General features: G+C 46.6%; 7 protein-coding genes across 7 annotated transcripts; 3 read left to right on the top strand and 4 right to left on the bottom strand.

Moving 5' to 3' along the window:
* Positions 1–496: 496 nt before the first annotated feature.
* Positions 497–4,332, bottom strand: I302_109008 (uncharacterized protein; the record flags this gene model as incomplete). The annotated part of the gene is made up of 12 exons (XM_019194734.1): positions 497–1,004; positions 1,068–1,368; positions 1,432–1,609; positions 1,678–1,779; positions 1,850–2,192; positions 2,258–2,383; positions 2,440–2,517; positions 2,574–2,756; positions 2,817–3,095; positions 3,168–3,296; positions 3,351–3,906; positions 4,011–4,332. The coding sequence occupies 12 exons, from the start codon at positions 4,330–4,332 to the stop codon at positions 497–499; spliced, it is 3,105 nt and encodes a 1,034-aa protein (XP_019043570.1).
* Positions 4,333–6,727: 2,395 nt separating this feature from the next.
* Positions 6,728–8,559, bottom strand: I302_109007 (malate dehydrogenase, NAD-dependent; the record flags this gene model as incomplete). Its single annotated transcript, XM_019194733.2, has 10 exons — positions 6,728–6,763; positions 6,859–6,960; positions 7,063–7,226; positions 7,285–7,320; positions 7,375–7,459; positions 7,532–7,691; positions 7,759–7,907; positions 8,068–8,223; positions 8,363–8,451; positions 8,529–8,559. 10 exons carry the CDS (start codon positions 8,557–8,559, stop codon positions 6,728–6,730), a joined length of 1,008 nt encoding a protein of 335 aa, XP_019043569.2.
* A 596-nt stretch (positions 8,560–9,155) lies between these two features.
* Positions 9,156–11,248, top strand: I302_109006 (adenylosuccinate lyase; the record flags this gene model as incomplete). The annotated part of the gene is made up of 10 exons (XM_019194732.1): positions 9,156–9,184; positions 9,241–9,283; positions 9,335–9,388; positions 9,449–9,557; positions 9,615–9,678; positions 9,730–9,759; positions 9,819–10,273; positions 10,341–10,420; positions 10,530–10,645; positions 10,789–11,248. The coding sequence occupies 10 exons, from the start codon at positions 9,156–9,158 to the stop codon at positions 11,246–11,248; spliced, it is 1,440 nt and encodes a 479-aa protein (XP_019043568.1).
* Positions 11,249–11,504: 256 nt separating this feature from the next.
* I302_109005 (pre-mRNA-splicing factor PRP46) lies at positions 11,505–13,681 on the bottom strand (the record flags this gene model as incomplete). The annotated part of the gene is made up of 11 exons (XM_019194731.1): positions 11,505–11,597; positions 11,682–11,779; positions 11,867–12,099; positions 12,168–12,292; positions 12,345–12,399; positions 12,460–12,539; positions 12,605–12,721; positions 12,792–12,898; positions 13,018–13,181; positions 13,241–13,429; positions 13,521–13,681. The coding sequence occupies 11 exons, from the start codon at positions 13,679–13,681 to the stop codon at positions 11,505–11,507; spliced, it is 1,422 nt and encodes a 473-aa protein (XP_019043567.1).
* Positions 13,682–14,692: 1,011 nt separating this feature from the next.
* Positions 14,693–16,282, top strand: I302_109004 (uncharacterized protein; the record flags this gene model as incomplete). The annotated part of the gene is made up of 12 exons (XM_065870781.1): positions 14,693–14,743; positions 14,807–14,834; positions 14,882–14,928; positions 14,989–15,159; positions 15,224–15,286; positions 15,355–15,398; positions 15,458–15,595; positions 15,648–15,688; positions 15,757–15,828; positions 15,897–15,990; positions 16,063–16,171; positions 16,256–16,282. 12 exons carry the CDS (start codon positions 14,693–14,695, stop codon positions 16,280–16,282), a joined length of 885 nt encoding a protein of 294 aa, XP_065726853.1.
* A 530-nt stretch (positions 16,283–16,812) lies between these two features.
* I302_109003 (uncharacterized protein) lies at positions 16,813–18,479 on the top strand (the record flags this gene model as incomplete). The annotated part of the gene is made up of 12 exons (XM_019194728.2): positions 16,813–16,863; positions 16,934–16,961; positions 17,029–17,075; positions 17,156–17,320; positions 17,408–17,467; positions 17,541–17,584; positions 17,663–17,800; positions 17,870–17,910; positions 18,003–18,074; positions 18,126–18,219; positions 18,282–18,390; positions 18,462–18,479. The coding sequence occupies 12 exons, from the start codon at positions 16,813–16,815 to the stop codon at positions 18,477–18,479; spliced, it is 867 nt and encodes a 288-aa protein (XP_019043564.2).
* Positions 18,480–18,646: 167 nt separating this feature from the next.
* On the bottom strand, positions 18,647–22,132 carry I302_109002 (uncharacterized protein; the record flags this gene model as incomplete). Its single annotated transcript, XM_065870780.1, has 9 exons — positions 18,647–18,763; positions 18,832–18,987; positions 19,048–19,223; positions 19,280–19,397; positions 19,508–19,783; positions 19,840–20,095; positions 20,151–20,405; positions 20,452–20,533; positions 20,596–22,132. The coding sequence occupies 9 exons, from the start codon at positions 22,130–22,132 to the stop codon at positions 18,647–18,649; spliced, it is 2,973 nt and encodes a 990-aa protein (XP_065726852.1).
* Positions 22,133–22,139: the final 7 nt, after the last annotated feature.

The raw sequence follows: 22,139 nt of genomic DNA, 5'->3' as shown, positions 1-22,139 counted from the left end.
GTGGGTGGGTGGTTGGAGCTCAGGAAGGATTTGAGAACGTTCAGAGTATGATGTGATCATGATCATGGAAAGGAGGACGAAGGATCTTGGATGTACGGGGATTCATGTTGATTGTATGCTGCCTATGTCATGTACTCATCAAATGTGCATCATGGCCCAACTCTACTTGCTGTACGAGATGGATGAACACACGATATGTTATTCATTGTCATATACGTATATGGAGATACATAATTCAGATTCAGATGTTTCATCAAGAAGCAAGACGCAAGAAGCAAGAAAAGAATGAAATGTACACATGTATATAGTAGAACGTGAAAAACCCAAAGTACACAATTGTCCACATAAAACCAACGAAAGAATTTGTTATATCTGTAATTTGATTTTTGAATTTTCTCCCCTCCACTACTTGCCAAGATATCTCCCAGTCATAAAGACATGATCCGCATGGACCCAAAGCAATCGCGATATCTTCCATTAATCAAGATATCCAAGATCAAGATGAATAAGGCATCAAGTTTGGTTCACCTCCTACACTACCATTCTCCGACTGATCATCTTTACTCGTATTGATATTCCCAAAAGGTCTGGGAGTGATCAAATTCCCTTCTTGGTCCATCCCGTCCATCGGTAATGGGAGATACTGACCTTGGTCCATCATCATATTGTTGGGTCTCAGCTGACCACCAGTAGAGAAGGGAACAGCGGTCGACAAGTCCGATGATGAGTTATTGAGATCGTTGGATGAAGGTGAAGGTATGAATACGTTCATTGATGAGACGGATGATCGAGCTGAATGTCCTGTGGTATTCGGCATGGACCCTGAGCTGGAATTGTTGGATTCGACAGACTTGGTGGATAGAGCCGTTTGTCTCAATGATGTGATGGAGACGTAATCGTCGATAAAGGTTTTGAGCAATTGGAACAGCCCAAAAGACTTTTCGGATTTGAGGGTGAAATCTCGCATGACTTGGGAAGTGATGAACCCGACTCGACATACGATACTAAGTAGGTTTCTATGTTAGCTTGACTCATTGGTCCTGTTGGGAGATGATAAAGACACTCACGCTCTCAAAGTTATCCCAGGAACACCCATAACCTGCTTCAACACTCTATCTATCCATTCACTCAATCTCTCTACTCCCCTTCCTTGGTTGTTCGCCAAAACACCTTCAGCAAGCCATTGACCGAAATCTGCCAATACTTGTTCCAGGATATCTTGTTCGCATGAGCAAGACAAAGCACATTGATCAGATACCGATCGGATATCAAGCGTACTCCAAGCTTTGATCATTTCCCTTGTCTGGGAAGCATCGGAAAGAATCGGTCCGAGGGCAAAGGTCACTTGTCTGAGGTCGAGAAATCGAGCTAAGTTAAAGGTACATCAGCTGATGATGGTGGGCAGGGTCTCACAAGTGACAGCTGACTTACTGAACAAGTGAGCTGCTCGTACAGCGAGTTCCACTTTGGCTTCGGAGAATTCTCGGTGGAACGACGAAAGCGATTCTTCCATAATTGTCTCGAGATTGTCCGCCAAACCTCGAAGACCATTCTGAATGGTGATGTTGACATTGGCGCTGAGCTTGCTGAGGAGAATGCCGATCATGTGCTGTGAACACGCCAATACAGATCAGCTTTTTCTGGCAATTCCGCTAATGACCCAGCTAACACACTCACGTCATAGGCAATCGCCATAGCATCTGAGACCATCGTTGATACAGCAGGTTGCAGTGCGATCTGATAACTTTGGTGTGACAGGCCAGCCCAGAAAGTTCGGCACTGATGAACACCAATTGGGCGAGTGAGCTGAAGAACGGTCGCTTCCATTATCCCAACCAAACCAACTCACGTTAATCTCGTACCTATCAAATTGCATACTTCTCATGCATCCTACCAGTATCTCCTGATGATGACAGAAAGAGTTCCAAAGATCTTGCAAGGACTGTTCATTGGCCAAATGTCCAGCATCGGCAATTGTAGGAAAACCGGGAAGGTTGAATACAGGATTAGGCACTTCTGCTTCCAGGTGTGGGTTGAATCCGCCACCTAAGGCTGCTGTGGTGTGCCTTCTGAGGAATCGAGGTCTAGCAGAGAATGTGTCGTTGATCGAGGTGGCTCTTGATCGATTACCGGAATTAGCTCGTGTGTATGTTCGGAAATCATACGATGAAGGCGATTTCTTCAGTGTACTGCTACTCTCAAATAAGGAAATCAGCGTCGTTTTTGGTAGGTTGTGACGGAGTTCGGGGCCATTCACGAAGTAGAGAAGGGATCTTCCTCCTCCTCACTCTCCTCTAGGTCTTCCTCATCCATATCTTCGTCGATATCTTGAGAAGTGGATTTGAAGTCCATGGACCCATCTTCGGGGACAACATGCCAAGCACTGCGAGTCTAGGTCAGCTTGTGATCTGGAAAGTGTCCAGAATATATACAGCTTACCCGCTTGAATCGCCATACTCGTTTAGACGTTCAGCTTCGATCTGAATATCGGGTCTAATCGATACATAGTGATATTTACTGAGAGATCAAATGGTCAGCTCGATTCATACACTTGCATGCGTAACTTGGCTCACCTGTTACCTCTCACACCCAATCGTCTAGTCTTTATACCCGGGAAAGCGGCTCTCACAGCTTTACCGAAAGAAGCAGAGTTGATAGGTTTCAGGCCATACTCATCGCAAGAAACGGTGTATGAGTGGTATAAGCCTTGTCTAGGCACGGTTCGTCCAGGAGCATGGGTATAGCTCAACATCAACCTGGTCAAGAAAAATTTTGAGTCAGCTCATGGTATCGAAGCTCTGACCAGGATAGCTGACCATCGTCTGACCCATAACGTCCTAGCTTTATCTTGTTGTGTCTGGCTGGTCATCCTCTTGATCTCGCTAGACTTTTCGGTCAAGTCTTTTCTGACTGTTTCTTGTCGTTCGAGAGCAGATCCGGAGAGTGCCACACCGGTAAGTTGACTTTGGAATTGGAGATCAGGTTGGGACATTTGTTTAGCTAAGATGAACGCGGTGCTTCGTCTGGATCGTGATAACATTGGTCGGATGGGTGAAGGGTTGATGGGTGTATTGTAGGGAGTATTTGAGCTGGTCCTATCCCAAAGACTGAGGTTAGCTTCGCTCACCAACGATTACCGGAATTGAGGTGTGCTTCGATTAGCTCACCTTCGATGATGGAGAGTTATCTTGTTCAATCCGCCATTGAGAGGATGCATAGCAGTAGTGGACCAAGGTGCAGAGCTGTAGTTCGTAGAAGCACTGAGCATAGAGGCGATTTCATCATCCGCTTCGGATCTGAATGATCTCGTCAGCTTATATCCTGACTCTGTCGTGGGGAGGCGAGCTTACTTCACTGAAACACTCTCAGACCTGTACCTATTGTACGGAGTACTTCTACTGGAACTTCTCTCTCTCGTCATCTTACCAACTCCCATACCATTGTTCATACCCATTCCCATACCTTGCAAGTTCTGGGTCTGAAGAGCCAATCTAGGAGGCTGTTGTCTGAATACCTCACCAGTAGGTATACCAGCATTGTGGTAGTGGTTTAACTCGGGAAGATTAGTGGGTGGCATCGAGTACACGCTCATATCCATACCTGGAAGAGGGGCGTTACTGAACAGCTTGTCGTCGAATGACGGGATATGAGCTGACATCGACATGGAAGAGTAACTTGATTGTCTGGAATGTTCCATCGGTATGTGATAGTCATTTGTGATGTCCGTAGGGAAGGTCTGAACCAACAATCGAGCCGAATCGGTGTGTTGTGATGACATGGAAGCGAGTGAGGATGATGATGAAGCATGTGAAAGTACATGGGATGGTTGAAATGATTGTTGTTGCATGGGAGCGTACTCCATCGAAGGGGTGAATGAGGGATCGGGGTTGGGTTGGTTCAAGGTTTCTACAGTACACACACGGATTCGCCACACATACAACAAGAGGAAAGAAAGCATGGACCACCTCTCGTCAGCTTATGCTACAACTCTTTATAGAGAGCTGACTCACCAAAACCATCGATCCTTTTTTGGATAGGGCTAGTATCGATATTGAGGGTGTTGGACCCGCCCGAGAAACCATCGATAGGTGTCATCCATGGTGTCGTAGTGGACATGATGGCATCTTGAGCCTGGGGATGTTCGGGAGAGTTCGACAAGACATCGCCGTCGAATTGGAAGTCGGTGGGTAGAGACTGTTGAGGATGAAGGTGTTGATGGTGTTGGAGCAACACATCGGAAGGGGAAGTGGTGATCTCATGGGGAGAGGAGGAAGAATGAGGTAAAGGTGGGTAAGTGAATCCTTCGAGTGAAGGTGGGATTGATTCTGCCATCTTTGGTCGTTGTATTCCTGCTTCAATGGGACCTTGCTGAGCTGAGCGGAACCTAGCAGTGGGATGGATGGTAGGTGGACAAGAAAGAACAATAAGGATTGTCTCCTAGAACCTGTCGTAGGAGACAATGCAAGGTCGTGTTGGTGCTGGACGTGCTGTGAAGGGTAAAGGGGATTGAAGATCGTTTCGCAGTTACGATTGCTTGATTTCAATCCTTTTGTATTTCCAGGATCTCACTTGAAATGCTATCTGACCGAGGGTATCTGGATCTCTGGGATATCATCGTCATTAGCTTGGATCTCTTACACCGACGATCGATAAGCTAGCGTAGACCCGAATAGAAAGTCCAGAATATACGGAGAGGGGATGAACATGATAGCTACAACTTCAAACATATCCCAAAAGACAGGAAGGGATAGAAAGAAAAGCCATGTGCGTATGATTCAGCTATTGCTTTTGGAACTGACAAGAAAGGTACTTGCTACTAGGTACTACTGTATCCTGTTGAACGACGTTCATAACGTACAGACATGTGAGGCAATTTAGTTCACTCACTGTGTCGAGATGAAACTTGTTTATCTTGTTGAGCTGTTTTGGGTAGGTTGCTGAGATACGTTCAACGTATCGTTCGTTATGTGTGTTTATGGTATGAGAAAGTGGATGGGTCGAAACTTGACGACCAGATGTCGGAGTAGGCAAGGAAGAGAGAGAGAGAGAGTGGTGTATCACGCTTCGTCAGAAGGTACAAGAAGAAGGAGAGAGGCAAGAAAAGGAAAGAAAAGAAAGAAAGTTATATATGATATATCAAGAGAACAAGAACAAGAAGAGGTATAAATAAGAATCACAAAATAGATATAACAAAATCTCACGAGATATGATAGGCCATATCATAGCATACACAACACACACACACGATATAATTGAGCAATGATCCAACTCATCAAATCATCAAATCATCAAATCATCAAATCATCAAATCATCAAATCATCAAATCATCAAATCATCAAATCATCAAATCATCAAATCATCAAATCATCAAATCATCAAAACACCCAAACTCCATTTCACACTAAAAGGGTATAAGGTCGATGATCTGTGCTCACCCTTCATACTGTTGCTGTTAGTATAGGGTCCCCTCCCTATCCACCTGGTTCCTGATACATCGACACCAGCATAGGTCCCGACTCATTAGTGCAAAGCTATGATCATCCGTGTCATCACCATCGCCATCTCAAGCTTGATTGTTACCATTTCCGGAGCATGACAGATGTAAGAGTCCTTTCGGCCTGCCTCAGGTGGGTAGATCATCTTTAGTGTAGGAACGATCCCAAGTTTGTACACCAGCCACAGCATGGGCATGGGCAAGTGTGCGGTACCTACATAGCATGCATCCATGTTCATGGCGTACTTGCTATCTGCATTGGCTCTGACTCGCGATTCTCGCCAAGGAACATCCTTAGATACAGATACTCCGTCCGGATCAATCCACAGGAATGCCATGTCGATCAATGCGTTAGCCGCCCACCCTGTTTCTTAGATTAGGTACGACGTTTGGGTACAAGCATCATCTGTGAAATACCTCATATACTTCGTCAACTCTGCATATCAACACACAGCGCCGTGAATGAAGGAGTAATGTAGATGCTTAAAACTGTATAGTATAGTATACTGTCCACACCTATATTTTCCCGCTGCATATCCACCCATCCCACCCCTCACTCAATCTCGATTCCAAGGACACCTCGATCTTCATCTCCCCACCCCATTCAATTCCCGCTGTGTATAAAATGACGATCCAAGCTTTATTGCTCTTACCTCAAGTGACGTTTCGCAACAAGGTCAAAGCGCAAGGTAAGGTACCATCAAAATAAAACAAAACCTCTGTTTAGCTCTAAATCCAAGGGGGTAGGTAGGTGCCACATCCACATCTTTGCTCTTTGACCATCTTCCGAGGACGAGGGTGCCATACTCCTGAATTCTCGGGATACAGCATCTCTTCGTCTCCTTTATTGGATTGATACGACAAGAGGCTGAAACGAGTACTTGATACTCTTACAACAGAAAGCCAGATCGGTTTACTTTATCAGACAACGATGTGTACATTGTACTTTGAAACGTCAGTAACCCCCTGGACCTGGAAGCGTTTCATACGTGTAAGACTTTCTCATGATCTCACGTTCAAACTTATCCGTAGTACACCGAATCACCTTACGCACGTAATATAATACATGATTCTGTTTCCTAGGTTTTTGACGTACGAATCACTTCACTTCTACTTCTACTTCTCCTTCTGTACAGGCATCGGCATGAATGGTATGAACTAATTTATCTTCTACTGAATTCTCGACTTGAACCTCTCAGACCGTTTTTGGTGCTCTACTCGAAACTCACAGCTTAGAGCTTAGGAGGAGCAGGTTGGAAGGCAGCACCCTACAAGTGACAATCTGTCAGCTTTGTTTCCAAAGGTAGCGCAGAATCGGGGCGAAGGGAATGAGGAGAGTTGTGATCATCTAACAAACACTCGCCTTGTCAATGGATGGACCGAGTTCCTTGACGGCAGCTTCGAGGAGACCTTTCTCGACATCGTCGAGTTGGCCGATAGGAAGGATCTTCTCGATACCGTTAGGCTACGGCGAAGTCCGGATCAGTATACAATTGTGACAACAACACCTGTAAGGTATCGTGCTATACGATAAGGCAAGTGGAATTTAACATAGTAGTGTACTCACTCCAAGCTCAATGTTAACAGAGAAATAATCCAATTCAGCCCCAATCTCCTTCTTGATAGCCTCACCACCAGCATCGGCAGCGAGGTTGATGTAAGATTGGACTACCTTGCCCTTCTTTCCACCGAACGCAGCGTCGATGACGAAATTGGCGAACTCAGCACCGGCTATGAGGGGTTATGTCAGCTTTGATTATTGCCAGTTGCCCTGTCAAGACGTGCTTACCTTGAGCCATGGAGAGGGTAGCAGAACCAGCGCCGTCTATTCAAAGAGTGTTAGCTGGATGTTGAGGCTCTCAATGATTTGCTAGCTCACCTTTAGCTTTGACGACTTCATCACCACCGAATTGAATTCGGTTTACCAAAGCGTCTCTCTTCTCCTTGTCGGCCAAGATATCAGGCTGTACAAACACAAACACACGTACATACGTTAGGTGCCAGTTGATCGACATTATCTAAATCGCGCAACTCACGATGGCAGGTTTGGTTTGAGAGAGCAAGGGCAAGATGGTAGCACCGGAGTGACCACCAACAACTGGGATGGTGTACTTTTGAGCCTCGGTAGGTTTACCAAGGACGGAAGCTACGAAGGTGGAAGCTCGGATCACATCGAGGTGGGAGACACCCAAGAGTCTATCAAGTCCATACATCAGCTTGCACAGGACTGTGCTGGGCCATGGTAGATCAGAGGTTCACTTACCTCTTAGGGTCAAATACACCGGCCTTCTTGAGGGTCTCAGCGAATACTGGGACAGTCGAGTTGACAGGGTTGGAAATGACCAAGATGAAAGCCTTTGGAGCGGCGTTGGCAATGGCTTGAGCGAGGGTCGCACAGATACCAGCGTTGACCTAATGTAATGTAATGTCAGCTGTTTGCAAAGATTGATCATTTACCTGAAGCTAGCGTGATGAAACTTACTTTCTATTATAGAGTATGATGAATCCGGTTGTATAAGTCAGCGTTTACCGTACTTTCTTTCTCACACACCAGAGACGAGAAAGAACGTACAAATAGATCATCACGTGTCATACCTGGTTTTCTAGGTACACCAGCAGGGATAACGACAATATCAGCACCTTTGAGGGCCTTCTCAGCTCCGTTATCAGGTGGGAGGTAGCCAGTCACTTGGGCTGGGGTGGGAATGTGGGATAAGTCGGCAGCGACCTGTTTACGCGTCATATTCAGCTTGTTACATTCGCCTCATCACAGAGATGCTGGGACTAAGTAAGAAGGAGGCAGAAAAAAGGAAATCTAGGAGATCGGGGATAAGATCATAGCGCCAAGGAGGGGATTTGCTACTCACACCCAAAGCGTTGACTACATCGTAGAGGGCAAGCTCGGTGATGAGAGGGTTGAGCTTGAGGAGGAGGGAGAGAGGTTGACCGATACCACCTATTGGTCGTGATAAAACAATAAGCTTATCGTCTTGATGTTGGACACGTGTGTGCTGTAAGGATCGATCTACTCACCGGCAGCACCGCAGACTACAGCTTTGACCATGTTGGATGATTATCTAGATATGCTGATGGAAGTGGACGTTAGTATTGGTATGACCACTGAACGTGTGATAAGGGATAAGGGCTGAACGGTCACTCACTGTGTGTATGTAGGGTATAGTAGTATAGTGATAAGCAGCTAGAAGATGATGGAAGAAGAAAGGATGTGATGAATGGATGCGAACGGGGATAATGGATGTATGGTATATTGTGTGGTATGGTGTATTGCGTGTACTCTTGTTGGATGTTATATGAGCGGAGTCCCCATGTCACTCCATAGATTCGAAATAAACACCATTAACCGGCGGTGACATTCGAAAATCCCATATGAATAATCGAAATCAACTATCCCCAAATCAGTATAACCGGTCAAAGAGCCGAGATGGGCCTGACCCAATACCACGCGATCGGACATATTCAACTCATTCGAAATCAACTCCACGTCATGCTATCCTTATCACCCTTCCGGCGCTTCCGATTACCCTTGCGAGTGAGATCTGCCTTCTCAAGGGACGATGGAGGAAGAAAAAAAGTTAGAAATGTTGATGATGTTTGCGTGTTATTACACCAGTCAAATAAGCATAGATCAATCAGCTCAATATGGACAGCTATCAAACTCCCCTCTCCTCGTGAGCCAATGTCCCTCATATGCATATCTCTCATAACTGACATTGAACGAACACAGCCGATATGCATCCAAGGAGATGTCCAAGCTCTTCTCGTCAGGTGTAAGTTAAGTCTCCACTACGACGGGGAACCCAGCTGATCATTGGAAACAGACCAGATTCGGTACCTGGAGAAAGCTATGGCTCAACTTGGCTATCGCTGAGAAGGTTAGCTAGATTTTCGGTATTGCGCCTATTGACATAGCTAATAGACGGCTGGTATTATAGGAACTCGGTCTTGCCATCTCTGACAAAGCTATCGAGCAAATGAAAGCCAACTTGGACCTTGACGAAGCTCAGATGAAGGTCGCTGCCGAGGAGGAGAAGAAGAGACGACGTGAGTACAGCTAGATTAAGTCTATCGTAGTTGACAGCTGACTGATAAGATTGATAGACGATGTCATGGCTCACGTTCATACTTTCGGTACTGTCGCTCCCGAGGCTGCGGGTATCATCCAGTGAGCTCTACCTTGGGAAAGAGGCAGAATATTAGCTGACAAAAGATATAGCTTGGGTGCTACTTCATGTTACGTTACTGAGTAAGTCTACTCTTAAACCATCTCCCCGTTGTGACAACCCTAACTAATACTCAACACAGTAACGCCGACCTAATCTTCCTTCGAGAAGGGCTCGACATTCTCCTTCCCAAACTCGCCGTCGTCATCTCCCGATTCTCCTCATTCGCCGAGAAATACCGTGATCTCCCAACCCTAGGATTCACGCACTTCCAACCCGCCCAACTCACCACAGTGGGTAAAAGAGCGACCCTCTGGATTCAAGAGCTCTTATGGGATCTAAGAAATCTAGAACGAGCAAGGAACGATCTCGGATTCAGAGGTGTAAAAGGAACGACCGGTACTCAGGCTTCCTTCTTGACGTTGTTCAACGGGGATCACGATAAAGTCGAGGCGTTAGATAAGAGGGTTACAGAGTTATTCGGGTTCCCATATGCGTACCCTGTCACTGGACAGACTTATTCTAGGAAGATTGATGCGGATGTTCTGGGGCCTTTGTCGAGCTTTGGTGCTACTGTTCATAAGATTGCTACTGATAGTGAGTCAAGCTTATTTATGTCACCATTGTTAAATGAGAGAAAGCTGATGTCTCATTCCTCGGCTAGTCCGTCTCCTTGCAAACTTGAAGGAGATTGAGGAGCCTTTCGAAAAAGACCAAATTGGTTCATCCGCCATGGCTTACAAGGTGGGTTCTCCTCTCTTCTCATACATCTATCTGTCGATACGCAAATACCATCTTTTGGGTCTCATGGTCTTGGTGAGAATCATGCTGACATACTCTACGCCAAACCTAGCGAAACCCCATGCGATGTGAACGAGCTTGTTCCCTCGCCCGACACCTCATGGCAATCTACCAAAACACCTTGATGACTTCCTCTGTGCAATGGCTCGAAAGAACCTTGGATGACAGGTGAGTAGTGCCGTTTCAAACCTCAACTCATCCCCTGATTTCCGTGCATCTCATACATCGCATATCGATCAACCAAACCTCATCACCCATCACTCTTCATATAATAGACGAACCCTCACTAACCCTCCATACGTACCCCGCAGTGCCAACCGAAGAGTGACCATCCCCGAAGCCTTCCTAACAGCCGACATCCTCCTGACAACCCTCCAAAACATCTCAGAAGGTCTCGTAGTCTACCCCAAGGTGATTGCCAGAAGAATCTCCCAAGAATTGCCCTTCATGGCTACAGAGAACGTCATCATGGCGATAGTCAAGTCAGGAGGGGACCGACAAGAATGCCACGAGAAGATTAGGGTGTTATCCCATCAGGCTGGATCGGTAGTTAAAGAGCAAGGTGGTGAGAACGACCTCATCGACAGGATCAGGAAAGACCAGTACTTTGAACCTATCTGGAAACAACTCGATGATTTGTTGGATCCTAATACTTTTGTGGGGAGGGCTCCGGAACAGGTTGATGGGTTTGTTAGGGATTGGGTCAAGCCTGCTTTGGAGAAGTACCAAGAACAGTTGAAGGATGTCAAACAGGCTGAGTTGTCGGTGTAGGCGTGTGCTCGAGCATTAGCATGCGAAGGAAACGGAGAACATATTTGGGTTTCATATATCAAGGTTAGAACTATGCATCATTTGTTGAAGTTTAGAAGCTTAGGTATATGGGTAAACCTTGCTGCTAACAAACATTCACCAAGCCATCAAAGCGTCATCTGTTCAGATTCAGCGCAAGGGCAAATCCAAATCATATCTGAAACCACCCCCATCAATTAATCATACAATGCATTCATATTCATCCTGGATGACCCATCTACGCCTGCTCAGAGTACACCTTGATAGTCTTATCCGCACCACCCGTGATCAACCTCGTACCGGTCTTATCGAACGTTGAGCAGAACACACCCTATCGTTTCAATGACCAAATTAGTATCCTCCCTCGACTCTGAATTGAAAGCCGAGAAACCAAGGGGTTAAAGGGTAAACTCACCGCTTCCGCATCCAAAGAACCAGGTTGAGGAATATCCTTGAGATGTTGGAATGGTAATCCCGTTTTGTAGTCCCACAGAGTCAGTGAACCATTGTCCGCTATTAGGTATCAGATTAGGCGACAATCAGCATTGACCTCTCATCCCAGATATAGAAGGTTCAGTAAGGGAAACGAATCGGACTCACCACCAGAGAACATGACTCCTTCGGTATTCAGACTCAACGTGTTGATGATAGCTTCATGACCAACGAAATTATGTACAAATGTTCCTTCGGGGCATTTCCATTTCTTGATGTTGTTACCACCCGAACTGGCAGATGCGAAGGAGTATTCTGTTGGGTGAATGGCTAATGCTCGGACGGATTTCTTGTGGTGCGTGAGGGTCGTCATGCATTTACCAGCTGCTAGATCCCATAGTCTATGACGAGAAACCGAGATATCAACAGTTTGTGCCGAACCCCAGACAATCAAGGAGATGAAACCCACCGAACAGTCGAATCCATACTTCCGGATATGATCTGAGGGTCAGAGTCTTGAGTCTTCACGTCTGCTACAGTACTGGTATGTCCAGTGAGGGTGAAGATGTTTGCTCGACTTCTCATATCCCATACCTGATCATCACTCATTAGCTGCACCCCACAAGGGGAAGAAGGGCCTACTCACTCGTACACTCGCATCTCGACCAGCAGTGACAAGTACATCGAGAGTAGGATGAACACTATCAACAATGTCAGTTACATTGTCCTTGCGGTGACACAAATATTAATTGCTAACTCACGATAAGGAGTATACACCAGAGAAATGACCATGGTAATGTCGAATCACTTTATTCGTTTCCAGATCCCAACATTTCACCATCTACCAGGAAAGAGATCATAAATAAGCTCAATATATCGCCAAGGAGTATGATCGATTTAGCTTACCTTATCTTCAGCACAAGAGAACAAGTAAGGATGTCTATCCGATACTGCCAATCCTCTGATCGTAGATATATGACCAGTCAATGATAATTTCAATTCACCACTTGCCAAGTCCCAGATCTACCGACAAAAAACATACATCAGCTTTGTCTTTGAGTCTGACTGGTCGAGGCAGAGACGCCGAACCCACCTTGACCACTCGATCACCTGCACCAGTGGCAAACCATTGATTTCCTGGATCGACGGCTACAGCTCTTACCCAGCCCATATGACCCGAAATGACTCTTGTGAGTTTCCCTATATAACGTAGCAGACATCAGCAGATATACCGAGACAGACTCACCCCAGCAAGCCAGTATGGTCAGGGTGTATGTATGCCGTATGACGATGGATTGAACGAAGGACGGGGGACTCACATTGCGGATGATAGTCAGGCTTAACCTCCCTAGCTTCCTTCTTTCTCATCAAAGCCTGTGACAGCTTCGACGAAGCCTGTCCACCCTCAGCAGCGAATCCCTGTTGATGTCTGAATTTCACCAATGATCTAGGTTCAGCAGCGGGAGTAGAGGCATTTGAAGATCTACAATCAAAATAAGCATGAGCTCTATTCAGGAGTTCGTGAGGAAGCAGGCGACTTACGACTCGGCAGCTTCTGGCCCACCTATCAACTTCTGTCCTGCTTGTGGCCCAGGTGCAGAAGATCCATTGGCACTGACACCAGCAGGTCGTTTAGGCCCCGAAGGTCCTTGTTGGCTTGCTAGTATCGGTGGAAGGGTTTGGACATCTTTGTACTCTGCCGCGAGCTTAGATGCGAGCTTGATCTTGTTTCTAAGGCAGCGGAACGGTCAGCATCCACATTTGAACGGTGTTCAAGATCATGGCGTCTCGGAGAGTCAGTCTGATGACGAGCACAACTCACGCTCTAGCCAATCCATCATCGATAGCAGCCCCCTCTACACCATACACAACCCTCGTTCTCTTCGTACTCCTCCGTACCAAATCTGCCAAAGGCGGTAATCCACTGGCGGCGGTAGAAGGGCCGGCAGCACCATCTGTTGGTGGAAGTACTGATGTCGACATGCTGCTACTGATTGTTAGACGGATGGACAGAGAATGAAGATGTTGCAACGATATACAATTTAGCATGGACTTCTGGATAAACTCGTAAAGTGGAAGAGTAAAGGACAACGAGATTGTGACGACGGGATCAAATTCCCTTCAACAGACGAGATCTACTGTACGGGGAATATTAAATCATCCCCTCATCTAATCTGCCCCGCCCCGCCAGCCAAAGTAATCATCATGGTTGTCATGGTTGCTGTCCGTTTTTTACTAGCAGGTATGAGCTTTCTGATAGTGGAAGTCGCGATGAAGTAGCCGAGAAGCACAGCAGGTGAGGACGACCTCGAACCCCATTAATATCGTTGGGGCGACCAATGGTAACTTCCTCACACAATACCATTCAGGAAATGAATGACAGAGATACTACACACATGTGCTATGGAGGCCGTTGGATTTAGCTCCGAGCGAATAACTGTAGACTTATGGACTGGCACGCTCTTATCTCCTCGGAACGGCTAGTCAGCCACTTCACACCCACCCTCCTTTACATCACATACACTACTCACACAATCTCCGCTCGACGATCTGATCGTCCACCTGCAAGCTAACGAAGCTCAACTTTCAAATCAAAATTGCTTACCAAGATACTGACATCACCTGTTGCTAGGTTCAGAACACCATGAATCGCCCATGAGGTTTTCAACGGATCATCGCAACGCCACCATCAGTGCGCCCACTATCTTAGTGATATCACCTGCGCCCTTGATGGCGATGGTTTGTCCTTGACTACGCAGATCTGATCTGATCCAATCAAGGGAAATTTGAGTTTAGATCAACTTGCTCGTTCTGCACTGATCTCCAGCATGCTCAGTCTGGTAATATCGATCTGAGGGCACCTACGGATGGATGCCCTTGACTATAAGAATGCCATGCAACATGTATCACCCCGCTCTTATGTCATATCTCCCATAATCCTTCTCAAGGCGTTTGCTCTCCCATACTTGCACAGCATACTGTAATTGATCCCAGATGTCTCTCCAATCTTTCAGTCTCAACAATCTCTTTGGAGTCAAGGGCAAGGTGAGCTACCGGTCTACCTCTATGGCACGATGCCTATGATGTGCTGAATTTCGTATCTTGCAGGTCGTCATCGTGACTGGCGGCGGTACCGGTACGTTTGCTCATCGCAATTAGGACATGACTAATTTCAAATGACAGGTATTGGTAGAGCAATCGCCACTGCGCTCACCGTGAATGGAGCCAAGGTGAGTGTCTGCATTCGGAAAAGATAGTATTATCATCTCGGGCTCATGCCATATTGATAGGTGTTCATTATCGGAAGAAGATTCAACGTAATCGAGGAAACCGCCAAAGAGCTCAACACAGCTGCTCAAGAAGCTCAATCAGGCGGTGAATGTATCCCTGTCGAAGGTAACGTAGCTACCAAAGAGGGAGTGGTAGAGGTCTATGAGAAGGTGTCTAAGCTCACTGATAAGGTGAGCTGACCATGATTGACAGTTCTGAGATGGTGGATTATTCGCTCATTATGTTACCGGATAGCTTGACTGTCTCGTCAACAATGCTGGTTTCTCGGCTAGTTGGAGAATCTGGTCGGATGATCTTGCACGTGTTGCTTTCTTCACTGGCTGTCGATATTATTGCTGATAGTTGTTGCTGCTGATGGTGATCAGAACGATCCTGTAAAATTAGAAAAGATGCTCTGGTCCATCGAAGAGTAAGTGATTACGCTTCCCATACGAGTCTATCAGCTGATGAATTGGTCGTTCGATTCAGCGTCGACTTCGCCAACATGACCGTCATACACGTCTCAGGTCCATACCTCCTCGCAGTCAAATGTATCCCACTTCTCCAAAAATCCAACGACGCCTGCGTGACCAACATCACCTCTCTTGCTTCTCACTTCTTGAACAGGTGAGTAGGCTTTCTAATTTGGGGTAAAGCTGATACAGTATCGGTATTGTAGAGCTTGCTGCGAGTTTGCGTATGCTCAATCCAAAGCCGCTGGTATGTTTCATTACATATTCGACTACTTCACTCTGAACGAAGGTTGACGGGGGGATGAATCCTTGCAGAAACCCACCTTACCCAACTCATGGCAGCTGGCCTTTCACCTTTCAACATCCGTGTCAACTCTATTGCTCCCGGTAAACCCCTAATATCCTGGCTTCCCTTGTGCAAATAATTATGTACTGATCCTGAATTGGTCATGAAGGAATATTCAAATCTCAACTCACTACCGGTACGACCGAGCGAGATGCCCCACTCTGGTCTGTCCAACAGAACCAACTCAAGAACATTCCCAAAGGGCAGTCTTCTCCCTTGCGTGATCATGATGGGGTTGTAAGGTCACACCAGCTGATACATGATATGACATGCAGCCGAGAAGGCCACTGGGAGGAAGTCGCAGGTGCTGCGTTGATGTTGATATCCCCCGCTGGAGGTTACACGAACGGTGCCAATATCATCATTGATGGAGGCTGGAGGCTTGTAAGTGTATATTGTTTCATACTCGCTAGTCCTGCATCTCACTCGGTAATCCAGGGGCTGATTCACTCGGAAACCCTCGCTCAGTTCACATCTGCCAAAGACGTCCAATAAGGTTTCAGACGGAATACAGAGAAGGTTTCATGGAATGATCTTGCCAATCATTCGGAGAAGCGGAGGTGTATTTGATTATCGTGTCTGCATGTCCCTTGAGATCACGTGTTGATGAAATATCATGTAAATCGACTTTGCAGAACAAATCCACGGACAATCTCCGATCTTACCGCTCAACAAACATCTAGTCAGCGCCATCATACTAGTTTTATCGATCTAGTGTCATCATATTAGTGCTGATCACACCGAGAACACAGGGATCACTGGGAACACTGAGAACACTGAGAACACTGAGAACACTGAGAACACTGAGAACACTGAGAACACTGAGAACACCGAGAACCTTGTGAAAGCTGAATAATCAGGATACGATATATGCCCGAAGGGCATCATCGGGCATCGTCCATATGCATTCTAACGCGATCTCAAGCCTGAAATAACTATCACATACATATGTCAGGTTGAGGTATATGAGTATAGATGAATTGTCGACATGCATGCACGGAACAGATCACCTGGGAACTTGAACAATGTCGCTCGCATCTTTCGAAGCTGTTAATCTCTTTTCGGTCAAAGGCAAGGTAAGTACGAGATAGACATTAGCCGCGCGAGAATGCTCAAATAACATCTACTGTATTTCCTATTGTGAAGGTGGCAGTAGTCACTGGGGGAGGTACCGGTAAGTCTTTCCTGACTGTTAGTCGGACACAGCGAAGAAAGAACTAATATAGCGGAGTGATCTTCAGGTATCGGAAGAGCCATCACCACAGGCTTAGCAGTGAATGGAGCCAAGGTGTGTACAATATAGGATCTTCATTTCACGTCCAGCAATTGCCAGAAACCTGCTGACACGTTAGTGAACGATGATCCAAGGTCTTCATCATCGGTAGACGTCCCGATATACTGGAAAGCACAGCCAAAGCGATCAACGAGTATGCTATTAAGAATGGAGGTCAGGTGATGGCTGTTGAAGGTGATATAGCTACCAAGAAGGGGATTGAGCAAGTCTATGAGAAGCTCAAGGATCTGACCGAAAAGGTGAATGGGTGTTTCACCTTCCCAAAACTCCCAGTCAGCTCGGATGGCTAGATGGGAAACGTGCTGAAAACGATTTGTATGGGCTAGGTCGACTATCTCGTGAACAGTGCCGGTGTGGGTGCTATGTACAGGGTCCAAGCGGATACAGTGAGCAGAAACGTATCAAAGCCTTCTCAAGGAAGGTTCAAGTCGCTGATTGGGTTTAATTGCATTTGGAAAGAACGATCCAATCGGATTGGAGAAGAAGCTTTGGTCTATCGAGAAGTACGTTTTGAGTTGGTGCCAGAAAGACAACGTGGCAGACTGTGTGAAATCATTGTTGATGGTTTCTATACGTCTCAGATCCGATTTTCTTGACATGGCAACCTACTACATGTCCTCACCATGGCTCCTCTCCGTCAAGTTAATTCCACTATTCCAAAAATCGAATGATCCGGTCATTTCCAATATTACCTCTCTGGCTGGTGTGGGTGTCGAGCGGTGAGCTAACGTTTCGATCGTATGGTGCAAGCTTGGGTAGACGAGCTATGCTGATGACCTATGGAGCAGGTTGATAGCCCACCCGGCTTATGCCAGTGCCAAAGCAGCTGGTGAGTAACCCTGTATAGCCTGTTCCCAACTCCGGAGAGAAGGCGTTGTCCAGGATACCTTTGACCTACTGCTTATAAAACCAAATTCGCAGAGCTACACCTCACCAAATTGATGGCTGCCAACTTCATCCCTTTCAAGATTCGGGTCAACTCGCTTTCTCCAGGTGAGTTTCCGGTCCCCAAAGGGAGAGCTGGACACTGACAAATCATCACAGGTCTGTTCAAATCGCAAATGACAACTGGATCAAGCGATGCCGAAACGCCCGTCCCGCCTGTCGTCGAACAAGTGGTCAAAACCTTTCCATCAGGGTGAGCGACTTGGTTCTACGGCTTAGCAATGTGCTGATGGGCTGTATACTGTGTGACTTTAGTCGAGAAGGTACATGGGAGGAGATCGCGGGTGTAGCCCTCATGCTCGCTTCTCCCGCTGGGGCACATATCAACGGGGCTGATATACTGATTGACGGTGGTGGTAAAATGGTGAGCACCGAGTCCTACCTATACTGGAGCGTCAGAGGGATCAGTCCAACGCTGAATATATCTTTTTACAGGTCATGTCAGCAGCTTGATCAACCAGAAGAGTACAGATAAGATCTATCAGTATTCAGCCTATCAGGATAAATATGATAATATTCATGCATGATATATGGTACTGAACGAACCTACAACATTGTTGAAATTGATGAATTGTCATGGTACTGATGATTTGTAATTATGCTACATTGATGCTTTGAGATTACTCTACAGGTTGCCATCGAGTATCTCGTCTCGTATGGAGGTAAACTTCCGCTCGGTCTGATCTGCTTCTATGAATATTCCAATCACCTCCTTTACCAGGGACGATGTTGGAGATCTGACCGAACATATCACTTCAGCTTCAGTTTTCTCTTCCGCTACTTCGGCCAACTAGTTTAAACTCACCAGATACCTCTTCCCCTCTTGCAGGACTCCTTCTCCTAACGCCTTTACATCCCATACATTCAACATTCCTACTCTGAATGAATCTCGATCACCAATTTGAGCATCCACAAGCCGGATCATCCTAAAATCGCGAACATCCCGTTTGGGACAAAGCGTCTGGATGATATGAATAAGCCTTCCATCATGATGTAACAACACGATAATAATTCAACTCACAGCCAACTCCGCTTCCATCTCGACCTGTATATCTTGCATTTCCTGCCCGATGCGCATATTGGCGTAGCTGGCCAGATGAACAATCTGATAGGTTGACATGGATCTCAAGCAACTCATAGCATCCTTGGCCTCGAGCAAAGTATCGTAGTCGTACTCAAGGGAGTCGGGGGGTTCACCTGTGAGCAGCGGTATAAGAAAGGTTTCGAACACAATTGTAATGCAATACACTCACGGCTAACCGGATCGCTCTCTTCTGCTGATTGAGCGAGTAAAGACGCTAAATCTTCCATTTTCTCCATCTCTTTACGCATCTTCTCACCGAGTCGTGTTCTTTCACCTTCATATCGGTTCTATTGGTTTGTCAGCGGGGATAGTGGGAATCGCGAATCGAGAGAGGATACAAAGGGACCGCAAGGCGATGTCGCAATTGAGACCTAGACAGGAAAGTCATCCAACTCACCATCCACTCTTGCTGTCGAGCCTGTTCCTCCTCCTCACCCCAAGGCGCTTCATTCTTATTGGTAAAAGCGATAGGGAAAATCTTCTCGAGAACTACGTCCATCAGAGTGATGACACCACCATCCACTGAAAGGCTCGACAAGGAAGCGATAAAGGGCTGAGGTTGCTTCCCTAATCTCACATGCCATTTGGCCAAAGACGACGAGTTTCCAGATATGATAAGATGGGAGTTATTGATTGCCTCGAGAACGTCTTGACCGTCATTGCCAGATTCGAGCTGTTGATTGATCATTAGCTTGACGGTGATTGAGCGAGCAAAAAGACAAAACATACCTTGGCACCTGAAATGGCAATCTTTCGTCCTACAGCGACTCTACCTTTCGTTACTGCTCTTTGGATACTTTCATCAATCTGAGTTTTAATCCGGTACCACCCATCCGTCAACTCAAGCGAATATTTCGATTTGCCTTCTACTTGAGCTTGGCGAATACCAGAAATGACAAGCACCATAGGTAAACTAGGTGATGAGTCGTGTTCCTGTATTCGCTTAATGGTCGATCGTTCGGCGGAACCATATTCTCGTTCGTACCTGGGAAGTCATCCAATCAGCCTAATGACACCCAATTTTTAGAGCATGACCTCACCTGTACTTGAGCTGATTGATCACTTCATTCCAATTCCACTTCTCCTGGAACAACTCCGGTCTCGCTTGGACTTGCCCGGCTATCTTCCACAAGATCTGCGACCAGTGATTTTCCACCCAGTTCGCTTTGGCAAAATTGCACCCATCAGCTCGTAAAGAACGCAAGGCGTCTTCATGGCCGAGGAAAGAGTCATCTACATCTAAGAAACTATATCGCGAAGCATTTTCAAGGTTGATAGCGGATAAATCATCGGGACTAGTCGAACGTCAGCTAACAGCGGTCTGGGCACAGCGCAACTCACATGTTCATCTCTCTCAACTCGTCGATACTGTAGTACTGAGGATGAAGAAAAGCAGATTTGTAATCTTGCCTTTGTGGAGGCGCTACAAGGTGCAGAGTAAGCATTCATATCATTAATACGATAGGCGAAGGAAGGCAGACTCACGTTCCAGGTCAAACACTGAACGATAATAATTGATTTGTCGTTGTGTAGATGGTCCGGGGTCTTGTACGGTTGCGGGCGTGAATGGCGTTGAACCGGAAGTAGTCTTGAACGGAGTGGAGAAACCTCTCTTGAACTGACGTTGAGACGGCGTCGATGAGCCGAGTCCGATCCTTCTGATAGGTCCAGAGGGAGTCTTAATTTGGATAGGTCTCTTGTTCGAGGGTAAAGAAGCAGATGAATTGCCAACGGGGGTTCGCAATGGGGTCGCAGGTTGCGCGAAAGATTGAGTCGAACGTTGACGCATGAATGGCGTGGAGATGGGTGAATTGCCTCTCACAGGTGGTTGAGCTGGAGCTTGAGGTCTAGGTCGAATAGGCGTAGCCATATTTGTGTCGAGATCGTTGAAAAGATGAGCTACGGTGGCTCTACTTGCGTTGCTGAGTGGCGCCGCATCCTTACCAGAGGCTGACTTGAAGCTGGAAGATGGGATTTGCGGTTGATTTTCTTCTTCTTCGTTGCTTCTTTCGAATCGAGGAAAAACAGGGTGATTGAGAGGTACTGTAGTTGTCGCTGAACGAAAGGCAGATGGAGATTGGAAGGAAGATCTGGAAGGAGTGTCATCGCCATCGAGAATGCTCATAGCTTTCGCCATAGCTGCCTCACTGAGACGTGGTGCTGCGCTACCCGATGCGAGGGTAAACCCTGACGTCTGCGGTAGAGGTGGACGGGAAGTGATGGTTGAAGGTTGATGATGGTCCTCTTGATTAATATCTTCGAACAGTTGAGCTGCACGTTGCATCGATTGGAGCGAGGGCGGTGCGAGGGGTTTGATATGAGTTGGGCGAGAAGAAGAATTCCCCAATTTAGGGACGGAAGTGGAATGTTGAAACGATGAGGAAGGCATTGAAGAGGAAGGTTCTTCTTCCAACGCTTGATCAATCTCGTTAAACAGCTTTGATGCGCGTTGTAATGATTCTGCACGAGGTGGAGCCATATCCTTCCCTTTACCAGTCTTGAACCCTATGTGATTAACAGGGAACTCTATAGGAGGTTCATCGAAGAGAGGTTGATATTCCTCTGGATCGCTCAATCTAGGTTTCTTAGCTGGTTTATTGCCGTCTTCGAAGTTCTCCTCTTCCTCTCCTGCCCACATCTGCCTGGCTTTAGCTATAGCTTCCTTACTAGGTGATTTCAACTTTTTGCCTCCAGCCGTAGCAAATCCAACCATCTTTGGTATTTCTACATGTTCACTTCCTCCTCCAAATCCATCCTCGAATGGTCTAGTGGGGTGAGCTTCCTCGAATGATCTATCATTGCCGATATCCTCATCGTCGATATCTCCAAAATCATCTAGATCATCTGCGCCCAGTCCACTGAGCAGATCGCCGACGTCTGCAGAGAGGAAAGAGTCGGGTATGGCGTCGTTCCCTTGATTAGGTGATGATGGGCGCGAGGGGGTTTGAGAGGGTGGTTGGAGGTGATGAGTCGAGGAAGAAGGGAGAGGGGTGAATTGAAAATCCTCTGTGATGAGAGGCATGTCGGAC

This window comes from Kwoniella bestiolae, chromosome 8 (assembly GCF_000512585.2).
Source record: "Kwoniella bestiolae CBS 10118 chromosome 8, complete sequence".
In the NCBI taxonomy this organism is placed as follows: Eukaryota; Fungi; Basidiomycota; class Tremellomycetes; order Tremellales; family Cryptococcaceae; genus Kwoniella; species Kwoniella bestiolae.
Note: the sequence above shows the minus strand (reverse complement) of the source record. Positions and strands in the feature narration are given on the sequence as shown.